Source organism: Hypomesus transpacificus, unplaced genomic scaffold (assembly GCF_021917145.1).
Source record: "Hypomesus transpacificus isolate Combined female unplaced genomic scaffold, fHypTra1 scaffold_290, whole genome shotgun sequence".
Taxonomy (NCBI): domain Eukaryota; kingdom Metazoa; phylum Chordata; class Actinopteri; order Osmeriformes; family Osmeridae; genus Hypomesus; species Hypomesus transpacificus.
The window spans coordinates 16,600-41,244 of NW_025813817.1; the positions used below are offsets into that span (position 1 = coordinate 16,600).

Genomic DNA, 24,645 nt, shown 5'->3' on the forward strand with positions numbered 1-24,645 from the left:
GTGTGTGTGTGTGCATCTTAAGGAGAGTGTATGTGTTGGGGCCGTTCCGTGGGGTTTGACGTGAAGCGAGTCTGACAGTGAGAAGCCCTCACAGTGTGTGTGCATGTGTTTCATTTAAAGAGCAGGGGGTCAGGTCGTCCACTCTGGGAGAGCGGCCGAGGGGTGCTCGAGTTTCCCTGCTTCTCTTACACAAGGTGGCTCAGAGGCTGAGTGTGTGCGTGCATGTATGTGCACGTGTGTCCATACGTGTGTGTATGTGTAGGTGCGTGCGCGTGTGTTCGTGTGCTTGAGTATATGTCCAACTACGTGTAATTCCCATTGGCCCCCACTGACAATCTCCCCTTTAACCTCTAAGGCTGAAGTACAACCATTAAAATCTCTGGTACCAAACCAAACACATATCCAACACTCAGTATCCTACTATGCATGATGAGATGGGTGCTTATCGCAGCAATGAGTCGGCTGGTCAGGAACGGGGCCACTACTGGGATATTTATGTATTTTATGTGTTTGACCTCAATGCAACCGCAATTGATTTACTTGCCGTTCTCACCCGGGCTCTGTGGAATCCTCCAGAAGGCCCCAGACCGCAGAGATGTAATCAGCGATCTGAAGGCAAATGGCTTTTTCCTCCCTCGTTTTCTGTGATCTGTGTGACAGGGTGCATGATGGGTGATTTTGAATGTCCCCTCGCTGGTACCGTCTCCACCGGAGGATATTTTATTGCAAGGTCCAAGTCTAGTACCTCTTCTGATGACTCGCGGTGTGTGCGTGTGTGTGTGTGTGTGTTGAACTCTTGCCCTCATCTCTCCAGGAAGGAAGTCTGGCAGACCTGCCTTTGGCTTCACTTGACCAAAGGACCTTCTGCCTCACTAGCACTGCAGTCTTTCTTCCCACCATCTGGTACAGTACTGCATAGTACAGCACAGTACTGCATAGCACAGCCTTGCACAGCCCAGCACAGTCCAGTGCTAAGAGTTAGGGTTAGAGTTGAGGTTTTGTACAAAGTAGGATCTCTCATATCCCACTTTGACCTATTTTGTCCTCCTGGTGTAGATCCACTTCCTACCCAGGTGAATAATACATGTTAGTCACCATGGACAGCCTGTGTGTGCAGGGCCATGCACGCGATGTATTGTTGACCTACTGTACGCACGCAAGCAGAGGACAGTGAGATGCATTTCTGCGACAGCGACTTTCTCAGTGTCAAGTTGTCTTCGCTCAAGGCAGACTCTCTCTTTCAGAGTGAGACGCTGTCCTTGAACACACACACACACACTTTCATTAACTGGTGAATAAAGCCATCTGCACTGAGCGGATCTTCCTATCAGTTTGTAAAATCCTTATCTTTCCCCTCTGAACTGTTTGATTTAATGTGCTCTTGCTTTCTCCCTCCCTCCCTCCCCCCCCCTTCCCTCTCTCTCTCTCTCTCTCTCTCTCTCTCTCTCTCTCTCTCTCTCTCTCTCTCTCTCTCTCTCTCCCCTCTCTCCTCCTCTCCTCTCTCTCTCCTCCTCTCCTCCTCTCCCCTCTCTCCTCCTCTCCCCTCTCTCCCTACTCTCCTCCTCTCCCCTCTCTCCTCTTCTCTCTCTCCTCTCAGGGCCACCTCCACCCATCGAGGGCAGATCATCTTCAAGGACGCTCTGGCCCAACAGCTCTGTGAGCAGGGAGGTGAGAAGAACACACACATCATCATCCATCCTGAAACACACACACATCATCCATCTGTGACACACACACAATCTTTCCTGACACACACACATCCTCCATCCTGGCACACACACAGACACACTCATCACCCATTCTGACACACACTCATCACCCATCCTGACACACACACACACCTCGTCATCCACCCTGACACACACACACACACACACACAACTACGTGCACACACACCCCATTACGACACAGCATACAGCTATACTCACGACCACGGGAACATTACTTAATTACTCCCAAGCAAACCATGATGCCAGACAAACTGTATATCTAGAAATGTTTGGGTCTCCTAGAGCACCAGTGTAATTAAAGATTATACTAAACTCAGCTATTTCTTACAAATTTATAGTTCAGTCCTGTCTCTTCTTACACTGTACTGCATTCCTGTGACAGCGCTAAGTAAATATTGACAGCACACTCCCAGAATGCATTTGGAGAGATGATAATTGCTTGTTTACGAGTTCCAAAACTTTCTCATTCAAGCACGGCTAACAGATCACTCTGACACTTTGACAGAGAGTGGTAGCTCATTTAAAAACACAAATCTGTGTGCTTTTTCTGTTTTCAAAATACTCCATGAAGCACTTCTTCATGGCTCGGAGCTTAAAGCCATCGGAAGTACCAGTAAGGCACAGACAAGGTTTGGAAGCCTCATTCAGCCTGGAGGAGAGGGAGACAAACCGGGGCATGGGGGAGGACTGAAGGGATGATGGGTGCTGGCATCAGAGTGGCTGAAGAAACACCAGCCAGTCACTCCAGCAAAGATGGGGAGAGAGAGAGAGAGAGACAGAGAGAGAGAGAGAGAGAGAGAGAGAGAGAGAGAGAGAGAGAGAGAGAGAGAGAGAGAGAGAGAGAGAGAGAGCCAAGATGGCTGTCCTCTATCTGTCTGCCTGGGGCCAGTCTCATCATCTCTACCACCAGCTCAGATTCACACACACACACACTCACACACACAAGGTCGCCTGCCCTCCAAAACGAGACGTCTGTTTGGCCCAGCAGTAGAGGCCTGGCTGCTTCTTGCCAATCCCCTGGCTTCACACACTCAGACACCCAGTGCCGATACCCAGAGGGCAGGCTGGGGAACAGAGATTGAGACCTTACCAGACCCGTGGAGCAGGGCAAGAGAGAGAGAGAGAAGGAGAGAGGGGGTGAGATGGGGGAATGGGCTGAAGATGACACACAGAGTGAGGTACAGGAAACAAGATGGAAAGCGAGAACAGAGTGACATGGAGAGGAGACAGGAGCGGCAGGGAAGATGGAGAGAGGAGGAAAGCGGAGGGAGACAGGGGCGGTAAATTGCCGGTTTCAGTAATAAGAGCTCCTGTCTCTAGCGAATGAGAGGTGGAGGGATGGAGGGAGGGAGAGACGGAGGGATGGGTTGAGGGTGTTTTCGAAAAAATTGAAGGTCATAAATTGTGGGCAAGGTGTCAGAGGGAGAAAGATCAAACAGAGTGAAAAGGAGGAGTGGACGTCCGACCTCGTTATGGCCTCATTCCTGAGTGAGAGGGAGAGGGGCCTGTCTGTCCTTTCTGTCTGTGCCTGCCTGTCTATCTGTCCTGTCTATTTGTCTTGTCTGTCTGTTTGTCCTGTCTGTGTCTGTCTGTCTGTCCACGGAGGACCTCTGTCAGCTGTAATTTCATACATTTCGATTCGATTTCAGTATCTTCTTATTTCCGCTTGGGGTCCGTGTTCTGGTTGAGACTAGTTAGAGGGTGAAGCACAGCTCTTCCAGCCGGCTGGAACATGGTCCCTGACTCCACACTTACAGAGGGGCACACGGAGTACCAAGTCTTTCAGGGGAGGGAAGTTTCTTCAAATGCAAACGCATTCAAAAGAGGGAAATCACAGATATCAAAGGGCTCAAGCCACTTCAGAAGTTCATGTGCTTAGACGCAGCTTTAAGGAGCCGGAGAAATTAAAGCCATCTAAAGCAGGGTTGTGATCCTTGATGGAAAGAGAGGGGTGGAAAGAGAGGGGGGGGGGGGGATGGAGAGGATGGAGATGGCAGAGAGGGAGGGAGACGGCTAAGAACAGACCACTCTAGAAAGTGGGAATTGGGCCCAAAGCTTTTAAGAACAAATGGGAGGATTAGAAGACAGCAAAAGAGCCCTTAGCACCCAGCCGTAATACAACCATATCACTAGACTGAGGGAGAGAGACATAGAGGGAGACTGGGGGAGAGGCAGAGAGGGAGACTGGGGGAGAGAGACATAGAGGGAGACTGGGGGAGAGGCAGAGAGGGAGACTGGGGCAGAGAGACATAGAGGGAGACTGGGGGTGTGAGGCATAGAGGGGGCGACTGGGGGAGAGAGACATAGAGGGAGACTGGGGGAGAGGCAGAGAGGGAGACTGGGGGAGAGAGACATAGAGGGAGACTGGGGGAGAGGCAGAGAGGGAGGCTGGGGGAGAGAGACATAGAGGGAGACTGGGGGAGAGGCAGAGAGGGATACTGGAGGAGAGGGAGACAGGGGGAGAGAGGCAGAGACTTGAGATGGGATGTTAAAGAGGATTGAAAAATAAACGTAGAAAGGACTGGTCAGGTCTACGTGGGCAGTGAGTGTTTCTCTGGTCAGGTCTACGCGGGCAGTGAGTGTTTCTCTGGTCAGGTCTACGTGGGCAGTGAGTGTTTCTCTGGTCAGGTCTACGCGGGCAGTGAGTGTTTCTCTGGTCAGGGCTACGTGGGCAGTGAGTGTAGACAGGTGTTTGTTTTCGAGTTTCCATGTGGCTGCCTCTGAAAGCCAGCTCAGACACAAGCTCAGGAGGAAAGTGTGTGTGTGTGTGTGTCAGCCATGTTTGTAAGAAGATCTGTCTGGCTGCCGGGGGAAGCCTGACCTCACACACACACACACACACAAACACACACACACACAAACACACACTGCTCCTCCTGTCCTCCTGAAGAGTCTTTCTGCTGCGCCAGCAATCTTTCCTTTCCCCTCTCTCTCTCCCCATCTCTCTCTCCCTCCTTCCCTCTAACTTCCCCTTAGTTAAGTTTTGATCTACACTCTGTTTACCCCATCACTTTCCCTCTGACCAGGAGAGACTCAAATCCCAGCATTTCACTCTTTTATATTCACTTGAGAGTCAGGATAATGAAAGACAATGATGGGTGGGCATTTAGACAGGCAGGCAGGCAGGCAGAGGAACAGACAGACAGGCAGTGAGGCAGACACACACACAAAAACACACACACACATATATATACTGTATAAAGCTTCTGAAAAAAAATGACTTCTCCTCACACACTTGACATGAAGAGAAGGCCATAAAGAGGGCCATTGAGTGACTGTGGATTGAACCAGCTGCAGGGGGGACTAGGCCCTAGGCAGGGCTCGGATCGGCCTGGATGGAGAAGAGCTGTGTGTGTGTGTGTGTGTGTGGAGGGGCGGGGGGGGGGGGGGTGGATGACACCCAGGGCAGTCCATCAGCCCTATCTCCTGACAGGGTGGGCAGTAGTCCTTCTCCCATCCTGGCTCTGCCAGTCTCTTTCATTTTCAGCGGGGGGATAAATCCTGGGTTTATGGGCCGGGCAGAGTGCCGGGCAGCCCAGATGGATTATTAAAGGGAGGTATAACTCAGACAGGCCCACAGTTCCCCAAGGGACGGCTGATCACAGGGGGGCTGGGGGGCAGGGGGGGCTGGGGGGGCGGGTAGCCAAACCCAGACTCAACCTCCCACACGTACACAGGCAAGCCACCTAGCAATACATTCCTCATAGCCTTGGAACCTTGAGAGCACTCTCATCCAGTTCTCTCATTTTCTTTGCATCCCTCCTCCCCTTTATCTTGAATCCCTCTCTTCTTGTGATCATCACCCTTTCCTTCTCCCAGCCCCCCATAGCCTCTCCTAGCCATCTCTCTCCCTCACCTCGCTCCTTTCCTCCTTGCCAACTCCGCGCAGCCATAGAGGGGTTGGTCTGCTCACTCCAGCCCATAATAATGTCTCTGCATCTGAGAGGTTGTTATGGTAATGGTTCCTGAGGGGAGTGACCTGCCCATCTCAGACTGATTTGCGAGGCCGGATTCGTCCACGGGAGACTTGCCGAAGCTTTGATAGCCAACCATTGTGTTCCAAATCGTCTTACTTTGCATGCGTCCAGTCACTCTCCCATTACACAGAGGAAACAATAAGTCACAGAGGGGAAAACAACAAACCCAGAGTCTCGCTCAGACCCCTCCTCTCTCCTCACATGGGAGTGGGATAATGATAGCTGTTGAAGCCCAGAGAAAAAAGGCCTCCTCCACAGGGCTGAGTGGACTGAAGTGGCCTTAGGCTGACCCTGGAGAGGTTCTTTCCCACCCCTCCACACAACCCCTCTCTCCCTCTCCTTCTCTTTCCCCTTAGCTCTCCCCACTCTTCGGTCTCTCTTTCCCCCATTGTCTCTCTCCCTTTCTCTCTCTCCCTCTCTCTCTCTCCCCCCCAGACCCACTCTCCACGGTGCTTGAGAATGGGAACCGCGTGTTTGAAGTCTCTCCTCCGTCTAATTGGCCGTCGCAATTACTGACTCACCAGGACCCAGAATGTTGTTGTTTTTCCTGAGTGTGGCTGTGAGAAAGAGGGGGGGGGGGGGTCTGAGGAGAGAGGTAGAGAGGAGTTGGGAGAGTGAGGGGGAGGAGAGAGAGAAGGCGAGAGAGAGGGGGGGGGAGACGCTGGATGGAAAGAGAGAGATTAGGGCGAGGAGATAGAGAGAAGGGAAGAAGATTTAGAGTGACTAGTTCCCTGCTCTCTTCATGGCCTGAAATCTGACAAAGCTTCTTCCTCTCCTCTCCATCCCTGTTCTGCCTCCCCCCTCTCCTCCTATGCCCTTCCATTCTTCCCTGGCTCTCTAATTTGGGGTTCACAATTGTGTGTGTGTGTTGGAGAGGAGGTTAGAGGTGGTGAATAAAAGCATGTGTGCCAACAGTTTGAGGATGTGTGTGTGTGTGTAAGCCCCTGGCCGGGGAGATACAGGCATTAGCAGAGATGAGTCCCTAATAGAGGAGGCTGTAATTGAAGTCTTTAAGAAAGTGAGAGGGGGATTAAGAAGAGTGAAATGAGCAGCCCTGTCTGCTCCTTCTGTGAGGAGGGGAGGAGGGGGGTTGGAGAGAGGAGGAAGGGGGTGGAGAGGGGAGGAAGGGGGTTGGAGAGAGGAGGAAGGGGGTGGAGAGGGGACGAGGGGAGTGGAGAGGGGAGAAAGGGGGTGGAGAGGGGAGGAGGGGGGTGGAGAGGGGACGAGGGAGAGAACTGGCAGAGAGAGGGAGAGATCCTGACAGGCGGAGAGAGAGAGAGATCGAGAGAAAGAGAGAGAGGGAGAAATGGAGGGATGGGATGAAGGAGGGCTTTTTTTAGGGGATTAGATCAGTGAAACCGAGGCCTTTCCCCGGCCAAACATAAACACACACAAGAACTTCAGAGGGATTTGTTTGTTGGAGAGTGACAAAGTGACAGAGTGATGTAGGGCAGTTTACAGAAAAGGTTTTAAGGAAAAAAACTGAAATGTATTATGGGTGTGTTTAGTCTGTGTGCGTGTGTGCGTGCATGGCTTAGGTAAGTAACTCAAACACGTACTGACGCCCACTCGCTGCTACATTTGATCTCTAACGCAGTTTAATAAGATCTTTAATGAGGGGCAATGAGCGAGCCTGGGCTGGGATTGATAGATCGTTCCAAACATGTTTTGAATCAGTCGACATTTGGAGGATTAGGTTTGGAGAAAAGAGGCTCTTTGATCTACTTTTAATAGGCCTTCATTGCAGCCCCACATTTCAGCCATGCAGCTCAGGACCCTCAAACGCAGTCACCTTCCCTCCCTCCCTCTCGCTATTTCTGTCTTTTTCTCTCCCTCCCTCTCTCGCTCCCTCTTTCTCCCTCCCTCGCTCCCTCTCTTTCTCCTTTTCTCTCTCCCTCTCTTTTCCTCTCTCTCTCTTTGTCAGACCGAACACTAAGTCTCCAACTTTTGCTGTCAGCACTAACTTGGCCACACCAATCCCTCAACCCCCCACTTCTCTGAATAGCAAATCCATTTTAAAAAGGCCCAAGCATTAGAATCCAGAGAGAGGAATGATCGCGGCTGTTTAAGGACGTGAAGCCGGAGGCTTGAAGCAAGGAGGAAACCATTTTCATAATCCTCCTCACCCCCTGACTTTTTTTAGATTCAGGTCTCATTATTTAGCAACGGCCCCCACTCTTACCGACCTTTTCTCAATACCCCCCTCCACCCCCCCCCCCCCCCACCACCCCCCATCCCCCCCTCCCAGGCACACACAGCAGATTTGAGGAGTTTGGGGAGTTACAAGTTGGGAGTTTTGTGAAAATCTCCTGAAAGTTTCCAACCTTCAACTTTTTCGGCGGGTGGTGCGGGAGTGGGTGTTGAGTCGTGTGTTATCTTGGATTGGGGTTATCGGGCGGGCCGTCTCGTTCTGTCTGGAGGAGAATATGAGGGCAGATAATCCCTCGACTCAGACGAATCCACTATGAAATAAGTCTCTTTCAAAGAAGAAGAAGCCCCCACCCAGGGTTCCAGAGCAGGGGGGGGGGGCATCAGAGGATGTGGGGGTGACCTAACTCAACTAACTACTATTATACATATGAGGTGGGGGAACCATTAAAGAGCACCGATTTAAGAGTCTATTTTACTCTGTCATATCTCAGTCAGTATATCTTGTATATATGTGTATATGGCAAGTGCTTCCAACTAAAGCTTCGTAGCCTAGTAACTAGTGCTGAAACTCTTAAACCATGGGAGATCATGCATCACACATCCACACACTGGGCACATCCAGGACAGGTTGTGAGTTGAACCCTGCTTTGGGTTTACAGGAGTTAAGGGTCAATGGCTGGACACACACAAGTTGGCTCAGCTTAAAGTTGAATGAAGAGTGTGTCTAAGCATGCTTGGATTTACACACATAATCACACACACACACACACACAATGAATGGCTCTCATAGTTCAGGGCATATTCTTACACATCTGACTGAATAGTTCTCCCCTGTCTGTTTCAGCCCCCACTGAATCCCCATTGAGGCCCAGTCTTGGTGAGTGTTTTCATACTTATTGTTTTCACACTGATTGTATTTGATTTATTTTCACATTGGAATCAATTAATATTTCAATTTTAAAGAGGTGAATTCAAAAACAACAAATTTGGTGGTGTTTAGATTTCAATATTAAGTATTCAATGCCTTTTAAATTCACTGATTTGCTTCCATACTACCATTGATTCGCACAAATAAACACAAATGAACGCAAAGCGGAAAACATTTCTTAATTTGCGCAAGTATTTTGCTTCGCTTTCCGTTTGAACACGGCATAATGCTACAGTAACCTAGCCTTGATAATTACAGCATCACGTTGTATTGAATGCGTCTATGATCACGATTCCTACAATACTAACTTGTGTGTGTGTGTGTGTGTAGCTGAGATCCATGGTAACCACGCCGTGCTGCGTGATGACTTTGACTCTAACCTGCAAGGAGAACTGGACCCCAACATCTGGTAGGAGACACATTTCATTAAAGACATTCTATTTAGTAGTAATTCAATTTTTGATGTTAATCTAACTGTTTCTCTCTCTCTCTCTCTCTATCTCCCTTTATCTCCCTCCCCCCCTCAGGGCTGAGTGCAGTACCTGTGAAGTGGGGGAGCAGTGTGGGGTTCTGATGCATGGGCGTGCCGTGACGTTCTGTGAACCCTTCGGAGAGAGAGCGCTGGTAACTACAAGACCAACCATGACCACAACCACAAACCCTCTGAGCCCTGTTGGAAACCACTATATGACCTCAGTCACATTGACCACAACCACAGTCACAGGCAAACATAGAACCAAGTGTGCTCTAGACATACAACTACACACACAGGGACACACATGCTGACACACACAGTCACCCATGTATACACACACACACACACTCACGGACAGTCACAGGCACACAGGCACACTCCAATCTTAATCAAAAAGAAACAGCCAGTATGTCTTCTTATAAGAGATGAAAGCCTTGCAGCAGGTTTAGTGTGGATGCTTTCTATTTACTTCTCATAAGATGTCTTATAGTCTGTCGCAGCCCTGTTTGATGAAGCTGTCTGGCACACGTGTGTGTGTGTGTAACACTAACCTGTGTCCTTTCTCAGACCACCGTGCCTCTGAACACCAGCACTGCCTCCATCCTTCAGTTTGCTCTGGGTACGTATCTACTGTACACATCACACACACACATCACACACACATCACACGTACACATCAGATACACATCATAGGGAGTGGAGGAGAGAGGGAGAGAGAGCTCTTTCCTTACTGCATTGCTGAGGTGCCGGGTGAATGACCCTTTATTCCATTAGTGACCTATGACCCAATATCCCACCCGCAAATACACACACACACATACACACACACACATACATACATACACACACGTATCACCCAACTACACAAACAGTACATACTGCTCTCCTTGGCTGAGCCGATCACTTAGACTCCCACGCTGTCCATGCATTTGAGTGACTGGAGGGGGGTGGGCGTGAAGGGGGGCTCTGCCATTAGGTGCCCGCCGGCCCCCGGGGCACCAGTGGATCATTGCCAGTGTGATGGAGGGGAAATTCGATTTATGGCGGCAAAAAAAACACAAAAAAAGCTGACACGTTATTTTGCATTGGCCTCCACCACCTCTCCCCAGGGGCTTAGAGCGGCGTTATTACACAGAGCTGTCGACTCATGAAGTACCAATGTAAACCCTTCTGTCTATGACTGTGTGTGTGTGTGTGAATGTGTGTGTGTTTGCGCTTGTTTTGCTTAACTCGTGGGAATGTGTGTGTGTGTGTGTTTCACAGGTTCTGGCTCCTGTCGCTTCAGTTACGCAGACCCCAGCATCACCTTGTCGTTCAGCCTGAACAGCTCAGATGACTGGATCGTCCTGGAGAAGATAAGGTCTCTCCCTCTCTCTCCTTCTCCCTCTTCCTCAATCTCCTTCTCTCTCCTTCTCCCCCTCTCTCTCTCTCTCTCTCTCTCTCTCTCCCCCTCTTTCTCTCTCTCTCTCTCTTTCACCCTCTCTCTCTCTCTTCCTTCTCACGCACGCACATCCCTCCATCTGTCGCAAACACCCTGTATTCTCTCTTTTTCTTTTTTTTTACCTCTTTCACACCTCCCCCTCTCAATTTGTCAACTCTTTCCTGTTTTCCTGACTGTAATCTCTTCTTCTCTCTCTCTCTTTCGGTCTTTCTCTATTCACTTTTTCTCTCTTTTTCTTCTCTCTTTATCTCACACACTTTTCCTTGACCAAGCTGATATCGAGCTTATAATGTCCTGTCATTATCCCCATCGGTTTGCTAATTGCGTGTGATGATTTCACGTACAGAATCCTAACCCTTGGATTGCATCCTCCTCTTCTCCCCCACCTCCCCTTCCTCCTCCCCTTCTCCCTCCTCCTCCCCTTCTCCTTGCTCCCCCCCCATCCTTCCTCGTTCCCCTCCTGCAGAGCTCCGACTAACAGCAGTACGGTGGTCCACCTCCTGCCCCTGCCGGTCCCCTCCAGAGGGGAGGGGGTGCGTCTGCGCTGGTCTCAGGAGCCCCCCCAGGGCCCAGAGGGCTACGAGTCCTGCTGGGGCCTCGACAACATCCTGCTGGTCAACGCTGCTCACAGACCCCCTCTCGTGGAGGACAACCTGGACCCCCCCAACACCGCCAACTGGCTCTTCTTCCCTGGAGCCACTGTGAAGGTATGAGGCCATATTTAAATGTTAGTTTCTGTATTTATGTATGTGTGTGTGTGGGGGGGGGGGGGGGTCCTTAAGGTGGTATTGGCCGTGGTTATTTGACTGTGATTTGTGATTTGCCAGCATGCCTGTCAGTCAGAGGGCAATGCTCTGTATTTCCATGGCGGCGAGGGGGTGGTCAACACCTTTGCCACCACCCAAGACATCGACCTGCACCGCGAGGAGGGACGCAGCTACTGGGAGGAAGACTTTGAGAGCCCTCCCTCCAAGTAAGTCCTAGGGTATTCATTATCATCATTAATGTCATTAATTTTAACCATTGTTGAAACCCAATCCATACGAGCAATGTTTTCAAGACTGGGAAGTCAGTAAGTAGATTTCTAGTGATTTCCATATAAACCGGGGGGAATAATCAGCTGCTAGGCGACCGGTGGACCTGCGTCAGGGTAAAGCTGTCACTTGTCATATGTCAGGTGACGCGTCATGTGACACCCACGGAGAACTGGCACAGGTGGTGAATGCCACCGCTTCCCACCGCTACAGAGATGTCACTCCATCTGTTCAACTGGGAACACGTCACACACACACATACCTATACAGTTAGGAAGTGCAGCAATTGCACGGGATGACAACTTTAGCTCATTAGGTGGTGTATGGTAATAAGATCTGACTTTTTCATTCTCTTTCAGTCTCTCTCTCTCTTTCTACTCTCTCTCTCCCAGTTCTCTCTCTCTCTTTCCAAGCTCTGTCCAGCTCTCTTTTGCTCCCATCCACCCTGGGACAGTCAGGGACCCATGAGCCGACAGGAAGGTTAGAGGTCAGGAGTGGGAGTGGGGATCCGGAGAAGAGATGTGGACGTTAGGGAAGCAGAGGGGGAGTGTTACTCTGTGGATAATAGTCACAGAAGCCTGACACGCAAATGAAGCTTCCAAACTGGAGAAGGTAGCGAAGCCTCGTGTGAGATAGAACAGTTGGGCGTTGAGGAGGAGAGAGGGATGGATGAGAGAGGGATGGAGGAGAGAGGAATGGAGGAGAGGGGGATGGAGGAGAGAGGGATGGAGGAGAGAGGGATGGAGGAGAGAGGGATGGAGGAAAGAGGGATGGAGGAGCGAGGGATGGAGGAGAGAGGAATGGAGGAGAGAGGGATGGAGGAGAGAGGAATGGAGGAGAGAGGGATGGAGGAGAGAGGAATGGAGGAGAGAGGGATGGAGGAGAGAGGGATGGAGGAGAGAGGGATGGAGGAGAGAGGAATGGAGGAGAGAGGGATGGAGGAGAGAGGGATGGAGGAGATGTGTGTGGGGAGGGTGGAGAGATGAGACACGCTGAGTCAGCTGCTGCCAGTGCTAATGAGGATCCTGAGCTCTGTTGCGGGGGGTGTGTGTGTGTGTTTTCTACTGTGTATATGGGTTTGTGTACCTGTAAGGTGTGAAGTGTTTTTCCTTGTCATTATTTTGTGAGTGAAACAATGTGTGTGTGTGTCCCATGCCGCTTGGGATAATATCTGGCTGTCCAGACATAACAACTTGGTAAATCTGGCTGTAATGGTCGAATCAAGCAGTTTTATTTCAGATCCGGAAGCTGACTGCTACTAGTTGTGCTAATGAACACAAAGTATGACTGTAAATGTGCTGTTAAGGGCTTACTTGGTATGACAGCATTTGTGTAAATGAGGTGCTAATGGAACCCAACACACCTCCCTCCCTCTCTTGCTCTCCCTCCCTTTATCCCTCCCTCTCTCTCTATTCTTCTCTCCCCCCTCTTCCCTCTGTGTAGCTGGGACATTGAGGGGGCTGTGTACGGTACTCAGTGTGGCGAGGTCGAGTCTGGCTCTGCCCTGGTCCTGGAGGGGGAGGGGCAGAGGAAGGTGTGCACCCCCTATTTGGACACAACCTCCTTCGGCAACCTGAGATTCTACTTCACCATGGGTACCAGCTCCATCTCACACACAGCACTCTAATCCTCTCACACACAGCAACCTAACCCTCTCAAACACATCATCCTAATCCTCTCACACACAGCAACCTTACCCTCTCAAACACATCATCCTAACCTTCTCACACACAGCATCCTGACCCTCTCACACACAGCAGCTTTAACACAAAACTTAACTCCCCACGTCAAAGGACAGTTTCGTCTCTTGTTTTGACAGTTGAGCGATCTGTCTGTGTTTCATCAGGAGGTGGAGGGTGTGACCCTGGGGAGTCCCACGAAAATGATGTCATCCTGTTTGGGAGGTCTGAGGGCAGGAGGGAGCGCTTCATACTGGACACCCTGCCCTACTCCTCCTACAGGGTACGACCAGGTCACATGTTCCGGTGATGTACTGGAGGTCCACCTCACCTTCCAGGCCTCTGTGTGTCTGCTCACAGTATTTACTGTCTCATCCTCTGCTCCTTCCTTACTTTCACCCCTTTCTGTTACTCCTACCTTTCCCTGCCTCCTCTCTCTTCTCTCCTATACTGTCTCTTCTCCCCCCCTCCTCGCTCTTCTCCACCTCTCTTGTCCCCTCCTCCTCTCTCTCCCCTCCTCTCTCCCCTCGTCCTCCCCTCCTCCTTTCTCTCCTGTCCCTCCTCCTCCTCTCCTCTCCTCTCCAGACTCCAGGTGTTGTGTCAGTGGCGCTGCCCACTGAGCTGCAGACTCCGGTCACCCAGTTCTGCCTGGAGCAGCGTGCCCACGGCGGTGCCAGGCGCCACGTGTGGGCCCTGGACTTCATGCAGCTGCTGCCCGTGTTACCTGGCACCCACACGCACGTGGCCCAGTTCTCCATCAACCTGGGCTGCGGCTCCTACCAGCCCGCCAACAGGTAGGCCTCTCTTCAGCACTCCACTGTGCCTTGAATCTTGCTTGCTGGAGTCTGGAGCTCTGGAGTCTTTCTGGTCTTAAACAGCCCTGATTATGTTGTTTAAGGGTGATTGGAATGTGCTTAGTAAGACGGGGAAACTGAAAGCAGTACAAGGTGTTATTAAGTTTTAGGTAACAACGGGGTTTTAAAGACTCATGCTGTCTCTGTCCGTGCTAGCGTCAACCTGGAGTTCTCCACCAATCACGGGCGTTCCTGGTCTCTGCTCCACACCGAGTGCCTCCCAGAGCTGTGTGCTGGACCCCATCTGGCCCACAGCACCATCTACTCCTCAGACAACTACAGCGGGTGTGTGTGTGTGTGTGTGTGTAAGTCTGTGTCAGTAAATCTGCCTACCCTCAGGGATTTTTTACTGTATTATTTAAATAGTTTGTGTGTGTGCGAGTGTGTGTGTGTCTAGGCCAGTCTGCGTGTTTACCCATCTGCGTGTGTGTGTGTGTGTCTAAGCCAGTCTGTGTGTGCACCTGTCTGTATGTGTAGTTGGACCAGGATCTCCATCCCCCTGCCCAACGCAGCCCTGACGGAGACCACCCAGTTACGCTGGAGACAGTCGGGCATGGGCACAGGCAACATGTGGGCGATAGACAATGGTTAGAACCACTCACACTCAGGACACAACCGCCTGTAGGACTTCCATGACTACACTCATCAGCTCTGCGCTGCTGTAAACATGTGTGTGTGTCACGTGTGTGTATTTCCTCCAGTGTACATCGGGCCGTCCTGCCTGCGTTTCTGCTCCGGAAGAGGACACTGTTCTCGCACCGGCTGCAAGTAAGAAACCACAGCGCACTTACTGTTTACTCTGACCATCGCTTGAGCTCTGTGATCGAGAGCAACCTCTCTCCCCCTCTCTGTCCCTCTCTCCCTCTCTCTACCCCTCTCTCTCCCACTCCCTCCAACAGATGTGACCCCGGGTTCAGCGGGCCGGCGTGTGAGCTGGCGTCCCAGACCTTCCCGGCCTTCCTGTCCGAGGGCTTCTCCAGCCCCCGCCTGTCCTCCTATCACAGCTTCTCATCTCTGCGGGGCGCCGAGGTCAGCTTCGGCTGTGGCGTGCTGGCTAGCGGCAAGGCCCTGGTGTTCAACAGAGACAGCAGACGCCATCTTGTCACCGCTCCTCTGGATAGCTCCCAGGCCAGGTAGGAGACGGTACACTCCGGGGCAATGTGGAACAGACACACCTACACTCTCACACACACACACCTCTCCTCCCTGGCTGACTGTGCGTTTGTCTACCCTCTTCCCTTCATCTCTCTCCTTTACTTGTCTGGCCCTCATCATCTCCAACATTCCTCTCTCACTCACACTCTCTCCCCTCTGTCTCTCTCTCTATCTCTCCCTCTCTTGTCTCCCACACCCCCACCCCCCCTCTCTCAGGTATCTCCAGTTCACTCTGAGGCTGGGCAGTCGCAGCATCCTGAGCTCCTGCCCCGCACCTGACCAGGCGGGGGAGGGCGTCTTGCTGCACTACTCCTCAGACAACGGCATCACCTGGACATTGCTGCAGCACTATGCCTACCAGGGCTTCCACGAGCCCAGGTAGCAACCACCGTATGTGTGTGTGTGTGAGAGAGAGAGAGAGAGAGAGAGAGAGAGAGAGAGAGAGAGAGAGAGAGAGAGAGAGAGAGAGAGAAGTAGTGAGTGGACAGGGAGAGGAGGAACCTGCAGGGAGCCAGCCTGAGTCAGTTAGTGCTGTCGCAGTGTGTAATGAAGACAAAGTAACCAGCACACACACACACACTCCCAGAGCTGGCTGGCTGGAGAGCTCTCTCACACACACACATACACATACACATACACACACACACAAACACACCTGGACAGTTCATCATCAGCCCAGACAGGGCCATGTGTCAGGATAAAACACTGCAACCTTAATGTGTGTGTGTGTTATGTTTGCATGTGTCTTTATTAGTGTGTGTGTGTGTGAACCATGGAGCAGCATTCCTAGCCTGAGTCAGAACCCAGACAGTGTGACTCACTCCGGCTGGACAGCTTGGCTCTGCAGAAGGCCCACTTATAACACATCACACTCCTTCTCTGTCCTCCCTCCCTCCCGCTCACTCTCTCTCTCTCTCTCCTCTCATCCCTCCCTCACTCTCTCTCTCTCCACTCATCCCTACCTCACTCCCTCTCTCTCCACTCATCCTCCCTCACTCTTTCCTTTCCTCGAACCTTTGTCCCTTCCAATCCCTTTCCTCTCTCTCCATCCTTCCACCCATCCCTTCCCCTCCCTCCCTCCGCCCATCCCTTCACCTCTCTCTACCCCTCTCCCTCCCTCCCATTCTCCACCCATCCCTTCCCCTCTCTCCATCCCTCTCCCTCCCTCCACCCATCCCTTCCCCTCTCTCCATCCCTCTCCCTCCTTCCCTCCACCCAACCCTTCCCCTCTCTCCCTCCCTCCCTCCCTCCCTCCACCCATCCCTTCCCCTCTCTCCATCCCTCTCTCTCCTTCCCTCCCTCCACCCATCCCTTCCCCTCTCTCCCTCCCTCCCTCCCTCCACCCATCCCTTCCCCTCTCTCCATCCCTCTACCTCCCTCCCTCCACCCATCCCTTCCCCTCTCCCTCCCTCGCTCCACCCATTCCTTCCCCTCTCTCCATCCCTCTCCCTCCCTCCCTCCACCCATCCCTTCCCCTCTCTCCCTCCCTCCCTCCACCCATCCCTTCCCCTCTCTCCATCCCTCTCCCTCCCTCCCTCCACCATTCCCTTCCCTCCCTCCCTCCACCCATCCCTTCCCCTCTCTCCCTCCCTCCCTCGCTCCACCCATCCCTTCCCCTCTCTCCATCCCTCTCTCTCCCTCCCTCCACCCATCCCTTCCCTCCCTCTCTCTACCCTCCCTTCCCCTCTCTCCATCCCTCTCCCTCCTCCCCTCCCGTCCTCTCCCAGGATTGTGTCTGTGGAGCTCCCCCCTGGAGCCCGTAAGTTTGGGGTTCAGTTCCGCTGGTGGCAGGCGTACCACTCTGGGCGCGGGCTGGACGTGTGGGCGCTTGACGAGATCACCATGACCTCAGTCCTGTTCAACACCATCAGCCTGGACTTCAGCAACGTTCTGGACGTCACCCAGAGTCTGGGCTTCTACCTGGGCCACGTGCAGCCCTACTGCCAACACGACTGGACCCTCAGGTACCCTCACACCGCCTTAACCAAGCACCGCTCACACACTGGTGGGTAAGGACTGATTGGTGATAGGTTAAGATTAGTGGTTCTCAACCCTGGCCCTCAGGGGACCCCCTGCCCTGCATGTTTTAGATGTTTCCCTGCTCCAACACACCTGATTCAAATGCATGTTCATTACCAGGCTTCTACAGAGCGGATAACGACCCATTTATTTGATTCAGGTGTGTTGGAGCAGGGAAACATCTCAAACATGCAGGACAGGAGTCCCTGGGGACCAGGGTTGAGAACCACTGGTTTAGATGATTTACACCAGGTTTAGATAGGCTGCTAGGAAACTGACAAGAGGAGCAGGGCCACAGAATTCCAGTGTGCCTGTCCTCGTTACGGATGGCAAAATAAACATAAAACACAAGCATAAAAAAGTTTGGTTAAATGACCCGACAGGTGCATAGCATAGGTCTACTCTCTGTATGTTGCTGCATCATCGGTGTCTGTCGACCTGCAGTTTCACCCAGTCAGGGTCAGGTGGTACCTGAAGTCTCCCCTGTGTTGCAGCTTCTCTGGGGAGCCCAGCCCTGGATCCAGCCTGCGCTACGTGGAGACCCAGTCCATGCAGATTGGAGCGTCCTACAGCCTCCAGTTCTCATTGGTCATGGGCTGCGGACGAGAGCCCTCCCCCCACATTGACACGCAGGTCCGGCTGGAGTTCTCCACCAATCACGGGCTCACCTGGCATCTGGTCAAGGAGGTAAGGGGGGGAGAATGGGAAATTGAGTTCTTTTTTAATCATTTGGTTGCTGAAATGGACTGCCCTTTTCAACAGGAGTTTGTATTGTCATTAGTTATGAGTTGGAGAAAGCTTTGTAAGTCCCCCTGGATAATAGCAATGAACTACATAATTTATTTATGAACATGAATATTGATCCTTCCATTATAGCATCAGTAATAATGTCTAAATAATGAGTCTTTAAATGTGTTAGTTGGTCTCCTGCGGTATGACAAATTACAGTAATTACTTCTTATTATCAAAACACATGAATAGTTGAATCAGCAGGCAGATTATCATATAATGATTCAACAAAGATTTTCTATGCTTCCAACGGGACCATAAATATTCCAAGTTGTCAAGTAACCCCATGATTTTTTTATCGTCTTTTGAACTGAATAAGACTTAATGAGTCTTTCCCAAGCACCAAAACCACATGGATCCTGGCTTCAACAAGTGTGGTAGATCCACAGCAGAGATGCCCACCTGCCTGCTTTTGGTTTAACCCCCCCGTTCACAAATCACATGATGGATCCATCTCCATGTCAGTCTCAGTAGATGTCAATCAAGCAGAGTGGACACTGGAGGTGTCCAATGTCTTCTGTTGACTGCATGTGGTGGAGCGGAACGCCCTGTCTGGCTGCGAGGGGGGGGGGGGGGGGGGCATGGTCATAGTGAGTCTCTGTGTGCTGTGTGGCCCGCTGTGTGACCTTTGACCCTGTGTTCTGCCCGTCCCAGGCCTGTCTGCCAGGCATGCCAAGCTGCTCAGAGTTCACCGCTCCCAGCGTCTACCACCCGTCTGAGTTTAGAGACTGGAGACGCATCACCCTGCCCCTGCCCCACAAGACATGGTGAGGAACACACACACACTGTATACACACACACACATATATACACATAGACTGTATAAATACAATGTCATATACACACACAGGGTTTGACATACACTTTTCGGGCCACTTGTCCTTCGGGCAAGTTAGACATATTTTTTACTTGTCCAACACCTGAATGTATTTGTCCAAAACAAACGGAACGTTCGCACGAATACAAGCAACTCAATCAGGAACAAGACAAACCTTTTGACATCGACTTTGTCTATGTAGTCCAAATATTGAGGGATCCTTAGGGTTGGGAAAATAATAATATATAATAATAACTATATATGAGAGCGAACAATGGTTTATGCTTGCCGAAGGCTTGAGCACACCCAATTAGATGGAATGCATAAGTATAGACCAAGTTCACTAAAATCGAAAGCAAATAATCAGTCTCTAGACTGATTCTCAAATGTAATATAATGTCAACTTAAGATAACCAAGGGGGGTGAAGAGGTCCTGATATCCGTGAGCTTCTCCCTCAAACCGTGGGTTGGGTCAGGGTAAAGTGGGAGGCAGGGAACTGCAGTAATAATCCACGGGGAAGAAAAATGTTAGTAGAGAAGAGCAGAGCATTAGTGAAAGTGTAGATAATGGTAGCTAACTAGCTAGCCACAGTCACAAACATCACTATGGTGTAGACACACGCAGGTTTGGCCATTTTACTTTAATTGGGTGTGCTTAATTGTATATTTATCTATTTTATATATTACATATTGTTTAGCTCTTTAGTATTACACTTAATTTAAAAAGTAGAATGTATAAATTAAATAAGATCTGTATATGTTTGTTGTATGCACCTTCCTGCCACAGTAAATTCCGTGTTTGTGTAAACTTACATGGCAATAAAACCAAATTCTGATTCTGATTGCATTTGGTTCTGTTGCACGGTTTAGGCAAAAGATAATAGTAGCTAACTAGCTAGCCACAGTCACAATCACTATGGTTTAGGCTTGTGTGATTACCTACAGTAATAGGCTCGACTCGTCTTTTCTCAATTCTACTTTAATTGGGTATGCTTGCCTTTGGTGGCTTGGCTCGTCTTGGTTCAACGGCTAAAAGTTAAGATAACAGTAGCTCACTAGCTAGCCCCAGTCACTGTCACAAAGCGGGCCGGGCTTGACTCTGCTCGGCTCGGCTCGGCTGCTTGGCACGGCTTTGCCGAAAGCTGAAGGGTGATGGTGAGCTGAACTGCTAGTCATGGTTACAAAGCAGCTTGGCTCGGCATTGCACTATGGAGGAGTAAAAGTGCCAGAATCTATTAAATAAATACACCATTAAATAATGACTTAAACGGGTCATCAATTAATTAAAATTTGAATTAAATACATAAACGTGTTATTAAATGTGTCATGTACCAATTAATTTTATGTAAAATTCATGTATAATTATTTCAGTATTTAATAATGTAATGGTCCTGTGTTACTGTGCAGTGGACAATATTTAAATGCAATAAGCTAAACAGTGCCCTCACTCAATTGCATTTTCATGTCACCACGTGTTGCAGTGCTTCATGAATTCATTTTATCTGTCAAACTCGCCCATCAAAGTTGGTAGGCGAATCCTAACGCCTGATCTAGTGATCATCTGATCTAACGCAGAGCTAGTGAACACATTCCAATACACTGGGTGGCGCTATTCACCTCTATGTTGGTTTGATACTTTATTAAACAAAACGTTAACTGCAACGGCAAAAAAATCCTCCTTAGTGCAATGCCGAGCCAAGCTGTTAAAAGTGAAGGTAACCAGTAGCTGACAAGCTAGGAACAGTCACGGTCAAAGTCAGGAGCGGCGCAGCTCGGCTCAAGTTCAGCTCCGCTCGGCTCGACGGGTCAGCTCGGCGGCTGAGTGAAGTTAACTGAAGCTCACTCGCAAGCCACTGTCACAGACGGCACTACAGTTTAGGCTCTATTCCATTCTACTTTAATTGGGTGTGCTTGGTTTGTATATTTATAGCCTATCTATTTTATATCTTACATATTGTTTAGCTCTTTAGTATTATAGACTTATTTTATTTATAAATTCTACTTTTTTATTAAGATCCTTATATGTTTATTAAAAGTAAAGATAACTGTAGCTCGCTAGCAAGCCACATTCACAAACGGCACTACAATTTGCTCGGCTCTGCTCTACTTTAATTGCGTGTGCTTAATTAGGGTTCCTCCGGTAGGAGGGAACCTATTGTTATTAGGGTTTTCCTGGTAGTTATTGTTTAGCTCTTTAGTATCAGGCTTTTTATTTTATTTATACATTGTACTTTTTACATTAATATCCATATATGTTTATTGTATGCACCTTTCTGCCACAGTAAATTCTGTGTTTGTGTAAACTTACATGGCAATAAAACCAAATTCTGATTCTGATTGCATTTGGTTCTGTTGCACGGTTTAGGCAAAAGATAATAGTAGCTAACTTGCTAGCCACAGTCACAATCACTATGGTTTAGGCTTGTGTGATTACCTACAGTAATAGGCTTGACTCGTCTCTTCTCAATTCTACTTTAATTGGGTATGCTTGCCTTTGGTGGCTTGGCTCGTCTTGGTTCAACGGCTAAAGGTTAAGATAACAGTAGCTCACTAGCTAGCCCCAGTCACTGTCACAAAGCGGGCCGGGCTTGACTCTGCTCGGCTCGGCTGCTTGGCACGGCTTTGCCGAAAGCTGAAGGGTGATGGTGAGCTGAACTGCTAGTCATGGTTACAAAGCAGCTTGGCTCGGCATTGCACTATGGAGGAGTAAAAGTGCCAGAATCTATTAAATAAATACACCATTAAATAATGACTTAAACGGGACATCAATTAATTAAAATTTGAATTAAATACATAAACGTGTTATTAAATGTGTCATGTACCAATTAATTTTATGTAAAATTCATGTATAATTATTTCAGTATTTAATAATGTAATGGTCCTGTGTTACTATGCAGTGGACAATATTTAAATGCAATAAGCTAAACAGTGCCCTCACTCAATTGCATTTTCATGTCACCACGTGTTGCAGTGCTTCATGAATTCATTTTATCTGTCAAACTCGCCCATCAAAGTTGGTAGGCGAATCCTAACGCCTGATCTAGTGATCATCTGATCTAACGCAGAGCTAGTGAACACATTCCAATACACTGGGTGGCGCTATTCACCTCTATGTTGGTTTGATACTTTATTAAACAAAATGTTAACTGCAACGGCAAAAAAATCCTCCTTAGTGCAATGCCGAGCCAAGCTGTTAAAAGTGAAGGTAACCAGTAGCTGACAAGCTAGGAACAGTCACGGTCAAAGTCAGGAGCGGCGCAGCTCGGCTCAAGTTCAGTTCCGCTCGACGGGTCAGCTCGGCGGCTGAGTGAAGTTAACTGAAGCTCACTCGCAAGCCACTGTCACAGACGGCACTACAGTTTAGGCTCTATTCCATTCTACTTTAATTGGGTGTGCTTGGTTTGTATATTTATAGCCTATCTATTTTATATCTTACATATTGTTTAGCTCTTTAGTATTATAGACTTATTTTATTTATAAATTCTACTTTTTTTATTAAGACCCTTATATGTTTATTAAAAGTGAAGATAACTGTAGCTCGCTAGCAAGCCACATTCACAAACGGCACTACAATTTGCTCGGCTCTGCTCTACTTTAATTGCGTGTGCTTAATTAGGGTTCCTCCGGTAGGAGGGAACCTATTTTTTATTAGGGTTTTCCCGGTAGTTATTGTTTAGCTCCTTAGTATTAGGCTTTTTATTTTATTTATACATTATAATTTTTACATTAATATCCATATACGTTTATTGTATGCACCTTTCTGCCACAGTAAATTCCGTGTTTGTAAAAACAAGTTATCATTCTGATTACTTTTGGTTCCGTTGCACTGCTTAGGCATAATTTAGGCAAAAGATAACGGTAGTTAACTAGCGCGGTTACCTATAGTAATAGGCTGGGCTATGCTCTGCTCTACTCCAATAAAGTGGAGAACATTTTTTTTTTGAGAAATGTAACGCGTACCATCATGCTTCTGCAACAGTGTTGCCGTATGATTCCATGGAGGCCTACCGATGCTGTAGCTACGTAAAATGTTTCATTCAACATGTTAAATAACCTACTGGTTACATAATTACAAACCACTGCAATGTAACCGTATAAGATAACGGGTAAATATTTACTACATGTGACGTGTTCTCACAGAATATTGAAGGCGAGAGGTGGTTTTGTTAGCCAGCTAACGAACTGTCCGTGTCAGCTGAGGCGAAACGTTTGTACTAATTAGCCTAACTTATTTTCGTTCTGACTATTACGACAAAACTTTGCTTGATATTTAGGAAAATACTATTGGTTCATTGGAAAGCTAACGTAAGCTAGTACGAAAGCTAAGAAGTAAAGCTAACGTTTCCAGTGGTGTAGGCCCTACACATCTTAAAATGAAATTTGGGTTTAAAGCGATCTCTGAGATCAAGTTTGATAGGCTATATAACTAGAACTAGCGTTACATTTGTTAAACTAAATTATGACAGTTGACTTACCTGTCTGTAATACCAGATACATCCCTACAAGTTAAGCAGTAACGCTACATCATCTCTCTCCATCATGTCGAAGCCAGGGAAACTTCTGACCAGGTCGGGACGAATCTTTTCACTCTTTTCGCCTCATATTAACGCCAGGCATTTTTTAGCATTAAGTTGCGTTACCTGGTGGACCGCTTACCTGGTGTTTGCCCAGGTTTCGATGTATTAAGAAACATGTTCTCACTGAACTCCAGTTTAAACGCCAATGTCGGCTAATTGATCACTGATAACTGATCCGAAGAGTAAGGAGAGTTAAAGTTGATATAATCGCGAGGACAAGATTGGCGCCGGCGGGCTACATTCACGGCACGAGCAGTATAACACGCGGCTCAATTCATAAATGCATTAGATGTCAGACACCATAGCTGCATTATAGAAAGACAAAACAAATGTTTTTGCTTGCACTGATACGAAGAAACCTTTTTTTTTTTTACTTATCCGTTTGGGCAAGTTCAGTCCTACTTGTCCCGGACAATGGGACAAGCCTTAATGTCGATCACTGCACACACATACACACATAATCACACACACGCACATTCTTTGTAAAAAATCAAGCATGTGTTCATATGAACAGGAATTATGCGATCACACACACACTCAAATAGTCAATCTTTCCAGCTGCCCCCCCCCTACTCCCCAAGGACACTGTGACCTCCAGCCCCTGCTCTGCCAACAGGCTCCTAAGTAAAGGTGTCCTGGTCTCATCTCCTCCATCACAAGGAGGGCAGGGGGGGCTGGGGGGGGGGCTGTAATGGAGATGGAAGATTCCAGACCAGGCCTGCATGATCAGGTGCAGCTGGTGCCTGATGCAGGTCACTGGAGCAGTGTCCTCCCCCAACACACACACACACACACCCACACAGCACCATATACTTGACTGTCTGGGCCGCATCATCCATCAGGAGTCACACATGCAGCGGCATGCACTAAAACACACATGAGCACACACGCACACTAGGTTGTAGATGATGGAGCACTGAATGATCCTCACCAGAGCACGATGTGTATGAATCATTGATCTCATATCAGGCAGAGTATAAAGCATCAATGTGATGATCAAATATTGATCTGGGTCAGG

The 24,645-nt window shown here is 49.2% G+C and overlaps 1 protein-coding gene across 1 annotated transcript in view; it reads left to right on the forward strand.

Moving 5' to 3' along the window:
- reln (reelin) overlaps positions 1-24,645 on the forward strand; it is a 60,371-nt gene that overhangs the window by 10,566 nt on the left and 25,160 nt on the right. Inside the window, exons 3-21 of the mRNA XM_047015269.1 lie at positions 1,598-1,668; positions 8,704-8,736; positions 9,118-9,196; positions 9,315-9,411; positions 9,830-9,881; positions 10,526-10,622; positions 11,170-11,410; positions 11,531-11,676; positions 13,181-13,332; positions 13,584-13,699; positions 14,002-14,210; positions 14,427-14,555; positions 14,748-14,857; positions 14,972-15,038; positions 15,170-15,403; positions 15,642-15,803; positions 17,153-17,389; positions 17,939-18,131; positions 18,888-19,000. Coding sequence (XP_046871225.1) covers positions 1,598-1,668; positions 8,704-8,736; positions 9,118-9,196; positions 9,315-9,411; positions 9,830-9,881; positions 10,526-10,622; positions 11,170-11,410; positions 11,531-11,676; positions 13,181-13,332; positions 13,584-13,699; positions 14,002-14,210; positions 14,427-14,555; positions 14,748-14,857; positions 14,972-15,038; positions 15,170-15,403; positions 15,642-15,803; positions 17,153-17,389; positions 17,939-18,131; positions 18,888-19,000 — 2,538 coding nt within the window. The remainder of the gene's footprint in view (positions 1-1,597; positions 1,669-8,703; positions 8,737-9,117; positions 9,197-9,314; positions 9,412-9,829; positions 9,882-10,525; positions 10,623-11,169; positions 11,411-11,530; positions 11,677-13,180; positions 13,333-13,583; positions 13,700-14,001; positions 14,211-14,426; positions 14,556-14,747; positions 14,858-14,971; positions 15,039-15,169; positions 15,404-15,641; positions 15,804-17,152; positions 17,390-17,938; positions 18,132-18,887; positions 19,001-24,645) is intronic.